Source organism: Corylus avellana, chromosome ca7, assembly GCF_901000735.1.
Source record: "Corylus avellana chromosome ca7, CavTom2PMs-1.0".
NCBI lineage: Eukaryota > Viridiplantae > Streptophyta > Magnoliopsida > Fagales > Betulaceae > Corylus > Corylus avellana.
In genome coordinates, this window is record NC_081547.1 from 7,188,333 (window position 1) to 7,203,280 (window position 14,948).

The 14,948-nt window shown below is 34.5% G+C and overlaps 1 protein-coding gene across 4 annotated transcripts; it reads right to left on the reverse strand.

The window, feature by feature from the left end:
• Window positions 1-2,630: 2,630 nt before the first annotated feature.
• On the reverse strand, window positions 2,631-4,886 carry LOC132186905 (B3 domain-containing protein Os03g0120900-like). 4 transcript variants are annotated; one of them, XM_059601020.1, is made up of 3 exons: window positions 4,750-4,886; window positions 2,922-4,630; window positions 2,631-2,820 (listed from the first exon to the last, which is right to left on the reverse strand). In XM_059601020.1, the coding sequence occupies exon 2, from the start codon at window positions 4,454-4,456 to the stop codon at window positions 3,335-3,337; it is 1,122 nt and encodes a 373-aa protein (XP_059457003.1). In that variant the 5' UTR covers window positions 4,457-4,630; window positions 4,750-4,886; the 3' UTR covers window positions 2,631-2,820; window positions 2,922-3,334. The 4 variants fall into 4 exon arrangements, with proteins under 4 accessions (XP_059457003.1, XP_059457005.1, XP_059457002.1 ...); XM_059601022.1 differs by lacking the exon at window positions 4,750-4,886 and having other exon boundaries at window positions 2,922-4,431; window positions 4,523-4,731; XM_059601019.1 differs by lacking the exon at window positions 4,750-4,886 and having other exon boundaries at window positions 2,922-4,731.
• Between the last annotated feature and the right edge of the window lie 10,062 nt (window positions 4,887-14,948).

Here is a 14,948-nt window from a genome sequence, read left to right on the forward strand (position 1 = left end):
TATATCAAGGTATGGATCAATTGAATCAATAAGAGATCACATCTGGTCTTGTTAACCTAATGAATCTGGACAGCTCTAGGTGAAAAAATATGTCAGCAAGCTAGAATACAAGATAGCTCTAGGTGCCATGTTTAAATGCAACAAAATAAAATTTTAATAGTAAAATAAATCATCATCAATATTTCACGTACAAGACAAAATCGTAATCTTAAAATAGATCCCCTCCATTTCTGATCCTATTCCGGAGCATGATGATATAAACACAGTGTACTATTTAATCCAAAGAAATAGCTCATTAATATTTCAGTAGCATCAAGCAAAAGAATTTTAGCTAAAACCCAACTTGAAGTGAAAAACCCTTCGATCAATATTAGCTTTCAATGCAAAGCACCCTTGAATGCAATTAGAGGGAGGAAAAACTTCATAAAATCATGTTAATTTATGGCATGATCTGATAATGTAAAGTCGTTGCCAATTACTGGTGCATGCAATAATCTTGTTTAGAAATTTGGATCATCAACCTCATAATTTCTTTATTTTTCTTAATTTCTTAATTAGATGGTTGTTGGTAAATAGAACAACAAATTGACCAATATAGCTGAATGAGTTAATCCATTAATTTGACCTGAAATTTCCCTAGCCTGTAGAGAGATCGATGATGTCCAATGCCTTGAACAAAAATATTGATAAGTTTTTTGGGATTCAATAAATGATTTCTCCATGTCAAAATACTAATTTGGGTAGCATTGGATGGTCATTATGTGTAAGATATATATGCATGAGATGATTGACAAGACAACTTAGTATGACAGTACTGCCTTTGCACTGTTAAATTAAGCAAGCATCAGTGGAGTAATTGTGTGCAGTACATTTTTCAGCTTACGAATGCCACTGTTGCTTATAATAAATTTTCTTTAATTTTCTCATCTGAACAGTAGACAAATCTAGAAACCATTGTTAAAGGAAACATTTCCCCTACCTGAGAACCAGCTGCCAGCAAGAAAAGCAGTATTAAAAAGATCCTCATCATTGAAACACAATGAGAAATAAGAACATTTTTGGCATTTTCTCATTTTCATGAGTTTTCTTTCTTTCTTTTTTTATTTAGCTGTTCTTGTTTCCCAATAATGAAGCATCCTCTACTTAAATAAGTTAATTGAGGGCTGCATGTAGCTAATTATCTACTCTTCTTGGTTCTCAATATATAACTAGTTGGTGAATATTGTTCCTTCTCCCCCAAAAATATTTGCAAAACTTTCAGAAATTGTCACTTTTATATATATATATATATATATATATATATATATAGGTGGAATCCATCACATTTTGCTTCTTTGTATGTGTTATTTAAGCTTACTGTTTAATTATAGTGGCAGTACTATTTTGCATTAGGTTTGTTTTTGGGCTTCCCACATGTATATATATATATATATATACTTTCTTTAAACCCTTCTTTTGTTTCACATTCCATTCTATTAATTAGTACTGCTTGCTTCTAGCTAGAATCCTTTTCCCACGTTATAAACGCATCATCTTAATTACATGTTATTTCAATGAAATTTCTTAACAATTAAGTTGGTTAAATAAGGTAAAAAGATCTTGAGGATTCTGATCATGTGATACAAGGAAATAGGTTCTAATAGACTTTATACCTATATCCAATATCTAAGATGAGAGCATAAGATCAAATCTTGGATTAATGAAGATAAAATATATAGAAGAAATTAAGAAGAATATGAATATGGTTGCTCATGAAAATAGACAATATAAACCCTTTGTCTGTCTTTGTAACACATCGCTACAAATTAATATCACGACTTTTTATTGGGTTAACAATGTTAAATAATAAACTTAATTTTAATAGTTTCTAAGTTTTAGATATTCTTGTAAGCAATTAAGTTATATTTAGCGTCTTGACGAGTTTGTGTTTTAGTTTTTCAAGTACGTGGGAATTACATGAGATTCATTCCATATGTGGGAGTTACATGCATGGATCGAGATGAGAAATGCTATATATATACTCGTCTTCTATCATACTCTTATACCATTGAGTTGATGTCATCGTGCCCATCATCCCAATGATGCATGAGTGAGATGAAATATGAGTATTTAGAATTACTTAGATCAGGGAACATGAAATTTATGCTACACGTGAGATTTAATTAGAATTTATGAAAATGAATAAGCCTAATGTTGGAAGCTATAAGGATTCTCATGTAGTCTATAAATATGTAAGCAAGTAAGTCATTTTGATCATTAAAAAGACTCACAGACCTCTACAGCTACAAGTTTTTGTTTTTGTTTCCTTTCCATTCTTGCTCTCTCTCTCTCTCTCTTAGTGTGTGAGTTTCTCCAATTTTCAACAAAACTAATCAATCAAATCAAGCTTCTTGAATTGAAAAAAAAAAAAAAAAAAAATCATACATGTAGAAAAAGAACCAAATTAACCTTTCTTATTGCATAATGTCTTATCCAGAATGAGAAGGAAACCCATATTAATTAGTCATGAAGAGTATAGTTCTATTTTCTCATGCTTAATTAACACAAACATATATATGGTGTACGTTAATTAATGTGACCTACTTGAATCTCAATACACATACTCAGATCGATCAACATATATAACACAATTGGATTTTGAAAGATATATAATAAACTCTTGCCAAATTCTAATAGATAGAGTACCAGTACTGAAGTCTCAGGATACGAGCCTTACATTATTTGAGGAAAATCCACACTTTTATTTCAATATGAAGGATCTTTTGTGCCCATATATATAGACGTCCCCCAAGCTAGCTAGATATATAACAATGCAGCTATCTGCTGAATCACCAAGGTAAAAACAAGGGTAATTAATTACTCAAATTACAATAAATAAATATAAATCTAACCAAAAGTACGAACAAAAATACAGATACTACCTTTCTACAGTACTGCTGCAACGACTTTCGGCGCATCACTGCAAAGCGTGCCTAACTAAGCAGCAGCGGCAACAGCAAGAGCATTAAACCAGGAATAGTATTATACAAACAACAAAGAGAAAAAGAGAGACACTGGTTATATATATATATATATATAACCCTAACAAATATATATAGGAAGATGCTTAATTGGATTGATATTTTTGTATTTTGTATAATACCCAATTGAAAGATTTCAACTTTACAGCTGAAAAATGGAAGCTTCAGATGATTATCTCCAATCTCTTTCAATTAATCCTTCTTTTTTGTTTTTTCTAGATTCAATGATCTCCAAGCAAATTACATGGGTCGAGAAATGCAAGCCTCGTGATTCACTGTGTTCCTTCTTTCTTTCTCTCTGAATATTGCACTGATCAGGGAAAGTCAAATGAACTTTTTCCTTTCTTTGAAAAGTCGGTTGGAATTGTCGGCAGTGCGGTGGCGGCGGTGTTGTTGTTGTTGCGTAGCCTTAATTGGGGAGGAGGGAAATAAGGCGAGAGCGGTGCCGTTTTGACATCTGGCTCTTCTGGTATGCTACATTCCATGTTTACACCGAATAGCCTGAGGCGTTTGGCAACCGTTTTGCCACGGTGGACGGCGGGAACATGGTGGTCATGATCATCTTGATGGGCTAATTGTGGAACTGCTACAATTCGATCATGTGGGGCCGTTGGATGATGATGATAATAAGGATGATGATAATTAGGATGATGGGGGTGGTGTCGTGGCACCGACACAGACATCGACACAGAAGAGGGGGGCAGGGAATAGAGTCTGGTAGCCCATCGAGGAAACGGTGGCTGATTTGGCAGCTTCAATATGGGATTCAGTGCATCGATTGGCCGGCGCCTCCAGTCGATGTACAAACGGTTTTTACCGAACTCCCCGACGCCGCGCTCAAACGAGACGATGTCGCCGGCGTCGAGCTTCTTCTCCTTGACGAAGCGGCTCCACCCTTTGGTCATCACATAGCTCTGGCTGCTGTTCCAGTAAGAGTATCTGAACCGCCATGACTTGCCATTGCGATCTTCGAAGGTCAGCAGCAGCCCATTCTCGGTGGCCGCGGCCGACGAGGAGGAGGAGCTGGAGGAGGCAAGGGGGAAGTACTTCTCAGCGTGCTGCTTCGGGATGACGAGGCGGTTGAGCTTCCCTACATCACTCGGAGTCACAACCTTATCAAACATATGCTCTCTCTGATCAACAACCACAGCAGCGCCGCCAGCTTCATCATAATTATAAGCATTAATATTTGGTAGCGAGAAATCCATGAGCTGTAGGTTGCCGTTGAAATCGAGAGCTTCTGCTGGTGCAGCTGCTTGATCATGGGATCTGAACAACATCTGGGTGGGAGGAAGAAAGCCTTGGGAGTACTTATCGGAAGAAGAAGAAGAATAAGAGCAAGGAAGAAGATGGAGCTGATGATCTTCTTCTTCTTCTTCTTCTTCTTCTTCTTCTTGTTTGTCAGAAAACCCTTTTTGTTCCCGCACAAACTCCATGATTTTAATTAACCCTAGAGCAAACAAAATTACAATTGGTGGAAATAGGTATTTTTAGAAGCTCACCTGCAAAAACTTGTTTCTTGATGTAAAGATTAATGTCCTCCCAGATATGATGATGAGTAGACAGAACAAGGGTCGGTGCCTTCTTCTTTGACCAAGAAACCGTGAACCCTAAACAAGACAAGCCATGGACGAATCAACAAGGTCAAGTTGTTGCTATTATTGACCTAATTTAAGCGTATATGTAGAGAGAGAGAGAGAGAGAGAGAGAGAGGTAGCTAGCTAGTTACCTCATTATTTCCTCCATTTTGCTTATTGTTTCAAGAGTAGTGGAAAGAGAAAGTTTGTACGTAGCGGGGGGAATGGAGGATGCGGTTAATTTTGGGTCATGTGAGATTGTCCTTTTCATTTTTTCTGGGTACTACTTCTCTCAGACCCACCTCTTCTAGAGGGAATTTCTTCAATTGTGGTAATTTTGCAGCGCAGTGATTTATTTACTTTTTTTTTATTTCTTTATATATATATATATATATATATATATATATATATATATAGGCCAGTTGGAAAGAGAGAGAGAGAGAGAGAGATGGCATGTTGATGTTCTAGGGTTGTAGGTAGTTAGGTTCTGAGTTTTTTGACTTTTGGTGTCATTGATTGTGTGCTGGTCCTGCTAGTGGGGAAAGCTAACTATTAAGAGGATGAAACTGACCGACCTGCACGCGCCTCCTTTTCCCTTCCTTCTAGTGCTAAAGATTCCTTGTAATCACATCATTTTTATTTATTTGTGTATTTCAACACACATTTAACCTTTTTTTTTTTTTCTTTCTTTTTTAATGAGAAAAATGGTTGTCCGGGAAGACTAATTGTGACTACTATATTTGGACGTGATCATAATAGCATTTATCCGATAGGAGCTGCACAAGATGGACTTAAATAGTAAAAATTACATATGCTCCCTCAAGTCCAACTAAGCTATAGTTTAATCTAGCCCTACTTGAACATCAATAAAAATTTAAAGTAACTAATACTAATTAGGCATATATAGAGATTCTTTATTACGGAGATTTGAATTCTTACTCTAGTACATACTTCTTGGACTACTTGATAATACTATCAAGATTATTATTATTTTTTTAATAAAAATATGATAAAAAGCAAATTGGTCGGGTAATGTGAGTCATCAACCGCCCAAGAGTCAAGACTAATAAATAGTTTGGTTGAACATCACATGGGAAATCCGGTTCTCCACTATATTGAACAAAACATTTCACACGTTTTGCTTTCGAGACGCTACAATGAACCCATATATATATATATATATATATATATATATATTTGCTCTCCAAAATGTGGAATTTCAATATTTAACCGGATGGATTTTTTATTTTTTATTTTAAAGGGTGTGTTTGGTAGGCACAAAAATAGAGAACAAACTATACGACTCGAGTAGAAGGAAAAACCCAAACACATGATCAGTATAACCATCGGCTTAAATAAATACAATAACTCTCACTAAAAGAATACTAGGAATATTGTAGCACTGAGAATAACTACTCTATAATTTGTCAAAAGTGTTTTTTTTTTTTTTTGTCATTTTCAAGTTTTTGGATCATTAAAAACGCTTTTAATTTTTTTACCAAACGAGTAATTTTTTCTTCAAACAGATTTTTTGAGTGTTAAAAGCATTTTTAAACTCCTCAAACACAATTCCAAACATGCCATAAATCTCCTTTTTTAAGTATTATACAATCTAAGAGTTTTTATGGGTGCAAGCTTTAGCGAATCTTTGATTGTCCCCACTTGTTTTGCAAATGTCCGTGAACTGAATTTGACCTCAACTACGTCATTAGCGATAAATTATGGAAGTAGGGTCAATACTTATGGTTAAATCATCACTTGTCTTAAAAACTTAATTAAATTAAAAAAAAAAAAAAATTAATCACTTGATTATATTTTAACATCTTTCCTTATTCTTTTTCTTTTTCAAATTCTGTTTTATTTTAAAAAAGAAGAGTATGTTAATGTTGCATGTGGACGTTGTGGTAGCCGACGCGTGTTCAAATTAATAAACGTCCACTAATGACGGGATAAAACCCATATATCCATTGGTTATTCGTGTTTTATGCCTTGTCTAGCTAGAGCCTACAAGTATTTTTTTTTTTTTTTGAAAGATAGAGCCTACAAGTATTGATCGAGCATTCTAGGATTGTGTTTTTTTTTTAAAAAAAATAAATAAATCTTCATGACTATTGTCTTATTACCGGAGGAAAAAAAGAAAAAAAAAGAAAAAGAAAAAGAAAAAGAGAGACTAGTATCCTAGAAGAGTCACGTATGCAAGAAGTTTGACATTTTTATTTTTTTATTTTATATAATTATAATGTTCATAGGACCATTCTAATTCTCATTTCTTAATTAAGTAGCTAGAAAATATCGCCCTTTCTTGATGTGTCTCCCTTCGATGAAGTCTGTATTGAATGGGTTTGTTTCATGTAAAATAAGAAATAATTAATAATAGTAACAATTCTAAAACATTCTACCGTGCTACTATATATATATATATTGTACCAAAACCAAGCTCTCCACTGTAAATATCAAAGTAAGTGTAAGTGTACGTGTACGTATGATATATAGTCATGCCAGGTATAATTAATTTCCTTACACCACTTGCAACTCCCAACCTTTAAAGGGCTAACAACCGCCATCACTAGCTTGTTTGAACATTTTCAAGGCTCATCTTAAATTTATATATATCTATATATATACTTTTGGAATCACAAAATGTTTTATATATATATAATGTCCAGGCTAGGCCTTAATTTCTTACCAACTAATTGTAATGGATTTAATGCAATGTTTGGAGAATTCAGGAGATTAAAATTGTTGTGGCTGTAATGACAAATAATTAATGAGACTGAAGACCAAAAAACCACATGGGTTTGAAAAGTTTGAGATTGGCTCATGGACTCCTAATTACTAGGAAAGTTTCAATTTTATATATATTTGATCAAAGAAATCCTTTTTTTTTTAAAATAAAATAAAAAAAAAAATCTCTTCTCAATTATCTTGTCCTTTCTAGGATAGACAATATAGTTTTTGTTAGAATATATGTTTTTCATATTAGGTTAATAATACATTTTTTATATTCTCAATTTAGGTTTGATTGTAAACAATTAATCATATTTGTATTATCTCGCATACTACATTTTCATTTTATTTTATTTTATATATATAAATAGAAACATTTGTATCGTAAACAAGAATTAAGTCAATAAGAACAAGATATAACCTTTAGCACAATTAGATGTGGTAGACGTAGGTCTAACACGAAATCATCTCAAAATTTATTGTATATTCTCTCTCTCTCTCTTTGCTTCTACCGTTCCTCTCCATATTTTATTAACCTCATAAATTTTTACAAACACGCACTACGTACACACGTGAATTAGATCCGAGGTACCATATTAGATAATCGGCCCAAGTGGGTGATCAGCACACGTGCTGCATGTACGTGCAAGGAAGATCTGGGTTACCTATCAGCCGCTACCTCCAACAACGATTCTCATTGTGTACGACGTCTTCCATCGTCTCCTATTGGCTTCACTAGATCGAGCTAACTCCTGAATTTAATTGGTCACATGTCACACCTAAGTTGGCCCTATCCGAGCTCACCTATATGGTAGTTTAATAGTTTTATTGACAAGTGACTGGGGTTGTTACAAACAAAGACTCATTGATGAGTAATTCTAGAAATCCTTCTTGTATCTCTCAAAAAATGAGGTGGCTTTTAAAATTATCAATTGATCAAAAATTAATAATGATCAATCACAAGCTCAATAGTAATTTTAAGAGCCATATCATTATTTGAGGGACTTCTAGCATTATAGATACGCCGACAGACAAGTTAGCTAGGCTAATAATTAGCTCTTTTCATATGCCTTTAACGTGTAGTAACTAGCACTTTCTTTTTTTCTTGTTTCAAAGTGCAGTAACTAGTAAGATCTACAGCATAAAATGATAAATAAGTTATAACATGAAAGGGAAAGATCAGTTGAAGACAAAATACGTGTAAATGAAGGCATATGATAGCAAAGTATTTGCACAAAGACAAAAACTTGAAAAGAAATCCAAGGCAGGCATGAGCAGGTTGGGACAAAGGCCAAAAATTGAAGAACATGACAGTCAGGGATGGGATGAGTGGATCCTAGCCATCCAGCACAGTGCATCCCCAGGACCAAAGTAATGGGAAGTACAAGGATAAAGGCATAGCCCATGCTGTGATTGAAAGCAAAACTGGCAAAAGCTAGCATGTGAATGAGATGTCTGCAATGGGTTATTTATGAGCTCCCCATTCATTTATTATATATAATATATATACGCAAGTATATAATCTTATCAACACACAAGCAATTGGTAACATTCTGATGAGCAAATATCAAAATTTAAGTGCTGATCAAGAAGAGGTGTATCGCGGCGAATTAGGATCCTCTCCGATTCATTTGAACCGGAGAATATCCAGTTAGTTATAGTGAAGCGTATTTTTGTCTCATCAAAAAGTGTAAAGATAAAAATATCCCTCCACTATAATTAACTAGATATTTCATTTTAACTGGAGAGAATTGCCACCGGCCTCTCCTTAAAGCAAGGCTATTAATTACGAGAAGGGCTATTGGGGACCTCTGTCCCTCTTTCATCATTTAAGATCAGATGAGAGCAGCTGATGCACTCCCTTTGATATAACAAGGCTATTTTAGCGTAATAAATTACTTATCTTTTTGGTATTATACAGTAATTGGTAAAGCCACAGGGCTATGGCCACTGGCCAGGACCACATCTTAGAGACAATCCAACCAGACGCTTGCATGCATAACCAGACACCCGATCCAGTTGGACATTATCCTGCTTCATAATTCTTGTGCTGGCCTTTTGTCCCCTTCTCTCTCTCTCTCTCTCTCTCTCTCTCTCTCTCTCTCTCCCTCTACTCTGATACCAATATCATCTCTTCACAATGCCGGCCACATGAATAAATAGTCATGTCCCCTTCCATTTTAATACTACATTTGTTTACCATCTCACTGTTGTAATAATAGTACTGTACTATAAATAGTCACCTTCTTGATACTCTCACTAAGCCACTTTTTTCTTTGAATCGAGATTCTTGTAAAAAATAAAAATAAATAAAAAAATTCACTCCATCCATCGTCTAAGTAAATTTTGAACTGTCTCACCATCTACTCACTTTTTGATTTGAATCGGGATGACGTCAAAAAACTCACTTATCTAAATAAATTTTGGATTGTCTGAACACGTGATCTCACATGAGCTCTGGTATATATATATATATATATTCCTCGGTTAAGGATTCTTGAAAAAGAATATATGATAAGATAGACAAATGCATAAAGGCATCCCTTTCCTAATGATGGTATATAGGCAACAATCTAGGACTTGGTGGCCATAGTTGTAGTTGAGGATTAAATAATAAATTGGAAAATGTATAGAGAGTGGTATATTCTTCATAGTGGGGCCTTTATGTAAGGGAAGGGGGACACAAGAAAATCAAGCAGGGAACTTGATTCAATGGGGGCGTGATTACCCAAAGAATTCCTTTATGAAATTTATGGGTGAGCAGTACTGGGGTGCTGCATTTGGAGCAGCAAGCATACTCACTACTATTCAGATCCAACACTTCATCTCAGTTTTTATCCTTCAATAAAGTTAACCCCATACTAATAGTATCCTGTGTGCCACCACACTGTGCACTGAGAAACAGTTGTGCCTGTCTGGCTGTTAAGTCGCTTTCCTCTTCAAAATATGACACCCTACACATAGCTATTAGCTACCTCCCTCATTCATGTTTATTTTCTCTCTTTTCTTGCTTTTCGCTGCAAAAATTATACCACTAGCATTAGTGTATCTTACATGTATATATATATATATATATGCCAAGCTGTAATGGAGATTACGGCCTAGCTAGCCCATACTTTTTTATCTTTTTCTTTTAGCCTTGCTTTACAGGTTTCAAGCTTTCATGGGCCTCTTTTGTCAAAACATGTTTTGTTTTTTTGATCGGGTCTAATTGTGAAAGGGTTCAAGTATAGGCTATAGCTTGAACATTATTCAACTACATTAATGTTGTGGTCCCCAACTTCAAACAATGCATTAGTCTTTTTTGGTTTCTCTTGGACTGTTGACACGTCTTTCTTTCAACTTTTCAACAAGATCATAACAAGCCCCATTATATTTGCTCCATTTTACTAGAATAAATTAAGACTAATGCAATTATAGTGTAATTGTTCGGTTTTATATTGGGTAATTTAGTATCAAAACTAAGTTGGCTGTGAGTCTAGGTTTAATGGTTAAGTTGGGATTTCATGTTCAACTGCATGCTTAAAAGTGAAGAACAGAAGCAGCCGATCAAAAGTCGGTTGATAGCTTGTTACAGAAGTAATGTAGAGATAAGTTAGAAGTTATGTATTTTAGAGTAAAATTTTATTAAATAAGGGCATTCCATGGTAATCATAGTTATCTATGTAAGTCAGAGTCTAAGTTAGAGTATTTTAGTTAATATGTAGCACTACATTATTGCAATAATGTAGTTGTAGGTCCCTATTGCAGTAGAACAGTAGAACTCCATATCAATAAGGGATCTATCTCCACCAATCGTAATCGTAAATTACGCTATTTTACGAGTGATTAAATAATGAAAAGTAGACAGAAAATTATTCTCAAACCTTGTGTTTTTTTTTTTTTTTTTTTTTTAATTTATTAAATGTCTGTTAACGTTGATTATTTGTTTGGATGAAAAAACCATATTTGACTCAAGTTTTCCAAACTACCATAGTTTTGACCCTTGAAAAAATAAATTTACTACTTATAATTATTAATCCATAAAAAATGTTTTTCTTTTTTAGAAAAAAAAAATAAAAAAAGTGAAAGAGTAGTTGGGGTGGCTGCGAACCACCCACAAACTACCCCTAGCCACGATTTAGTAACCACCTGCCTTCAATGCCTCTTATCCATTTTACTACATAAGTGGTTTAATCTTGTGGAGGAGTTTTTTTGTCGCGAGTGTTCGTCCTTCAATGCCGCTGATCCAGTTTACTGCAGTACCATTTTTGCAAGAATCGCTTAGCGGTGGTTGTTGCTTTTACTGCTTGAGACTCGTCACTATATTCTTTTGCCATTTGTCACCGCTTTGTGTGAGTCGTGCAGCCTGACTTGTTTATGGTTCTTGGATCATGAATAAAACAATTTCCTACACTTTGTTACTGTTATTGTATTTGTACTGCATTTTTTATTTGGGCATTGTTGTTGGGGTGCCCACCCCTATATGGTTGTTCAATCTCATACAACTCGCTTTCCCTTATTTAAATAGAAAGAAAGAAAGAAAAAAAAAAAAAAAAAGTGACTACTGTTGTTGATTCGGACAAGTGACGCGCGTGGCTCGTTACTTGGAGTACTGTTATATTTGCCAGAGGTTGAATGGATCCCTCACCAATACTGGTTTATACACTCCATTGTCAGTGCCCAAAACCCTTGGCTTGACTTTAGCCTCGATTTTGTACTAGTAGTCTAGGGCTACCTTGCACTCATTGGAGCATAATGGATCAATTTTTCAAGATGACCCACTTTGTAGCTTGCTAGAAAGCAATAGATACCACCCGAGTTTGCTCACCTTTTTTTTTTTTTTTTTTGAGAAATTGTTCGCATGCATGGATTCCCATGATCCATTACATCGGACTAAGATACTAAATTCTTGAGTCAGTTTTGATAGAGTTTGTGGGAAAAGATGCATACCAACCCCCAAACAAATGGTCAAATCGAAGTTTGAAAAAAATTTTAAGGAGTTTAGTGGAGAATAAGCTAAAGCAATGGGATCTAGCTCCACCATAGGCATAGTTTGCTTACAACTGGTCTAAGAATAGTACTACATACTCAAGTATACAAAGCACAGTACGAACACTACAAGTGCAAGGTAACTTTTAAAGTTGGTGATCTAGTTTGAGTTGTACTTACATGTGATTATTGTTAGGTGGTCTTGGGTCTCTCTCAACCCTAAAAGCTCGCTCAAGAGGTGAGATTTTCCCTCACACTTATAAAGTGACCACTAGTCATTTTCACAACCAATATGGGATAACCTCAACAATCTCCTTCTCACACATTGAGCCTTGGGTCGAAGCAGAGATAACCCGTTTCTTTCGTGGACTATTAGGCTAAGACTTGTTGGTTGAACGTGGGCTCTGATACCAGTGTTAGGTGGTCTTGAGTCTCTTTCAACCCCAAAAGCTAGCTCAAAAGGTGATGCTTTCTCTCACACTTATAAATTGACCACCAGCTTCTTCCACAATCGATGTGAGATAACCTCAACAATCACTTTCGTGTCGGTGAGTATAATAAGCTATGGGAGAGGAAGAGTGGGTTTTTGAGATTCTATATATAAAAGAAAAAGAAACTCTTAAAAATATATACATCACATAATGAAATTTTCATCAATTTAAATTTTGTTATTTTAGAATTATTTATTCAAACACAACATTAATTACCATATATTGAAGTCTAAAACCACATAGGCAGAAGAAAAAGAAACTCTTGTGGGATATACTTTGGTATTGCCTCTGAAAGAAAACTTATGAAACAAGTTTTCTCTCAAAACTCACTCATCTTCGCTCCTTAATAGGGAGAGGAACGAACCTCCTCCCCTCCCCCCATCTTGATTTTACCACCACTAACCTTCTTAGAGTGGTACCTATCCTTTATTGCTTTTTTATTTTTTGTCATTTTGCTTGGAGTTTTGAAGATTGGATCTACATCCATCCATTCATCGTTGTCATCCGTGCCACTCCTCTCCACCTTCACTAGCATGCATGCTTTCTTCCACCCTATGGCTTTGGTCCCAACGGGGGTACCACACTCGTCTCCTTGGTGTTTGTAACCTACACGTGGCACCATTATTATGGGTCTGTTGGTATTTCAGATTAGCTTCAACGCAACCCAATCCGGTTAGGCTTCAAACTTACCGTCCCATAAGGAGATTTCACAACCATTATCCATATTTCTCTTAGTCTCTCAAGTCTCTTCGAAAGCTAGTCAAGAGCTAAGTCATATGGAGTTATCTTGTTAGTAGTACTCCCGATAGTAATATCCATCATAGGCTGCGGTCATTACTGGCTGCATTCCTGCTCGGCTTTCACTTTTACGGTCTCCCTTTAGAGTAATGAGGAGTACCGATGTGCTAGTTATTTTGTTTTCTGATTTTTATTGCTGTTCTTGTTGTTTGTAATTCGTTTAATTATGTTGCACTTAAAAAAGAAAACCATATAAGCAGGACCAAAAATGCGATTTCCCACAAATGTATGATTGACTTAATTCACTGCACAATTAAGGAGATCTAGTGAGTATTCATACACGTGATAGCTAGCAGCATGATCATAACGTAACATGTGAAGATGCCCTCTAGCCTCTAGCCTCTAGCCTCTAGCTAGGTAGCCTATAGCTACTTACTTTCTTAATTCGTGTGTTGCAAAAATATATATATATCTTTAACATGATCATGAGCTACATGAAATCATCCATGCTCTATTATGTGACATCGTGGTGGTCCAACCAAACTTTGGTATACATATATATCATCCACGAAAATAAAAATAAATCACAAAATGATAAAATAAAAAATAAAAAATGTTTTGTAATGGAACGTATTATCTGGGGGAGGTTACCGTTTTCTGTTTAAAATTTAAAACATATATAATATTGTGGCTCAAATATGTTTTTTTTTTTTTTTTTCTTCTTATTTTTTGGGAGGGTACTGTTATTGTAGGGTAAGACAAGAAACCGAAAGTAAAAACATAATGTGCATGTTCATAATTGAATGGACCACCGACCACCTGATAATCCAAGTTTAGTCAAATTTTGTGTGATCAAATTTAAAGCATGATCCACATGCATTTTTAATTTTTAAGTGCGGGTTACTCAGTACTCATCACACTTTTATTTTAGGATAAAGTCTACATACTCCCCTCAAACTACCACTTAATTGACAATGTTCTCTCCAAATTTTTAATTGCGACAATGTACCCACCTCCAAACTACCAAAACATTGTCAATATTCCCCCCAAAGCTAACAAAAAAAATTAAAATGCTCCTATATATTTCTCAATATGACAAAAAAACCCCTAAAATTCAAAAAAAAAAAAAAAAAGGAAAAAATTTTAATTTAAAAAAAAAAACGATTTTTTTTTTCTAAACGGACATTTTTATTTAAAAAAAACATTTTTTATTTTTTTTTAAAATATGTTTTAAAAAACGAAATTTTTTTTAAACGAAAATTTTTTTTAAAACGGAAATTTTTATTTAAAAGTTATAAAAGAAAACATTTTCTTTAAAAAAAAAAAAAACGAAAAGTTTTCATTTTTTATAAAAAAAAAATCGAAAATTTTTAATTTTTTTTTTCATTTTAGGTTTTTTCAAAAATTTTAGTATTTTTTGTTTT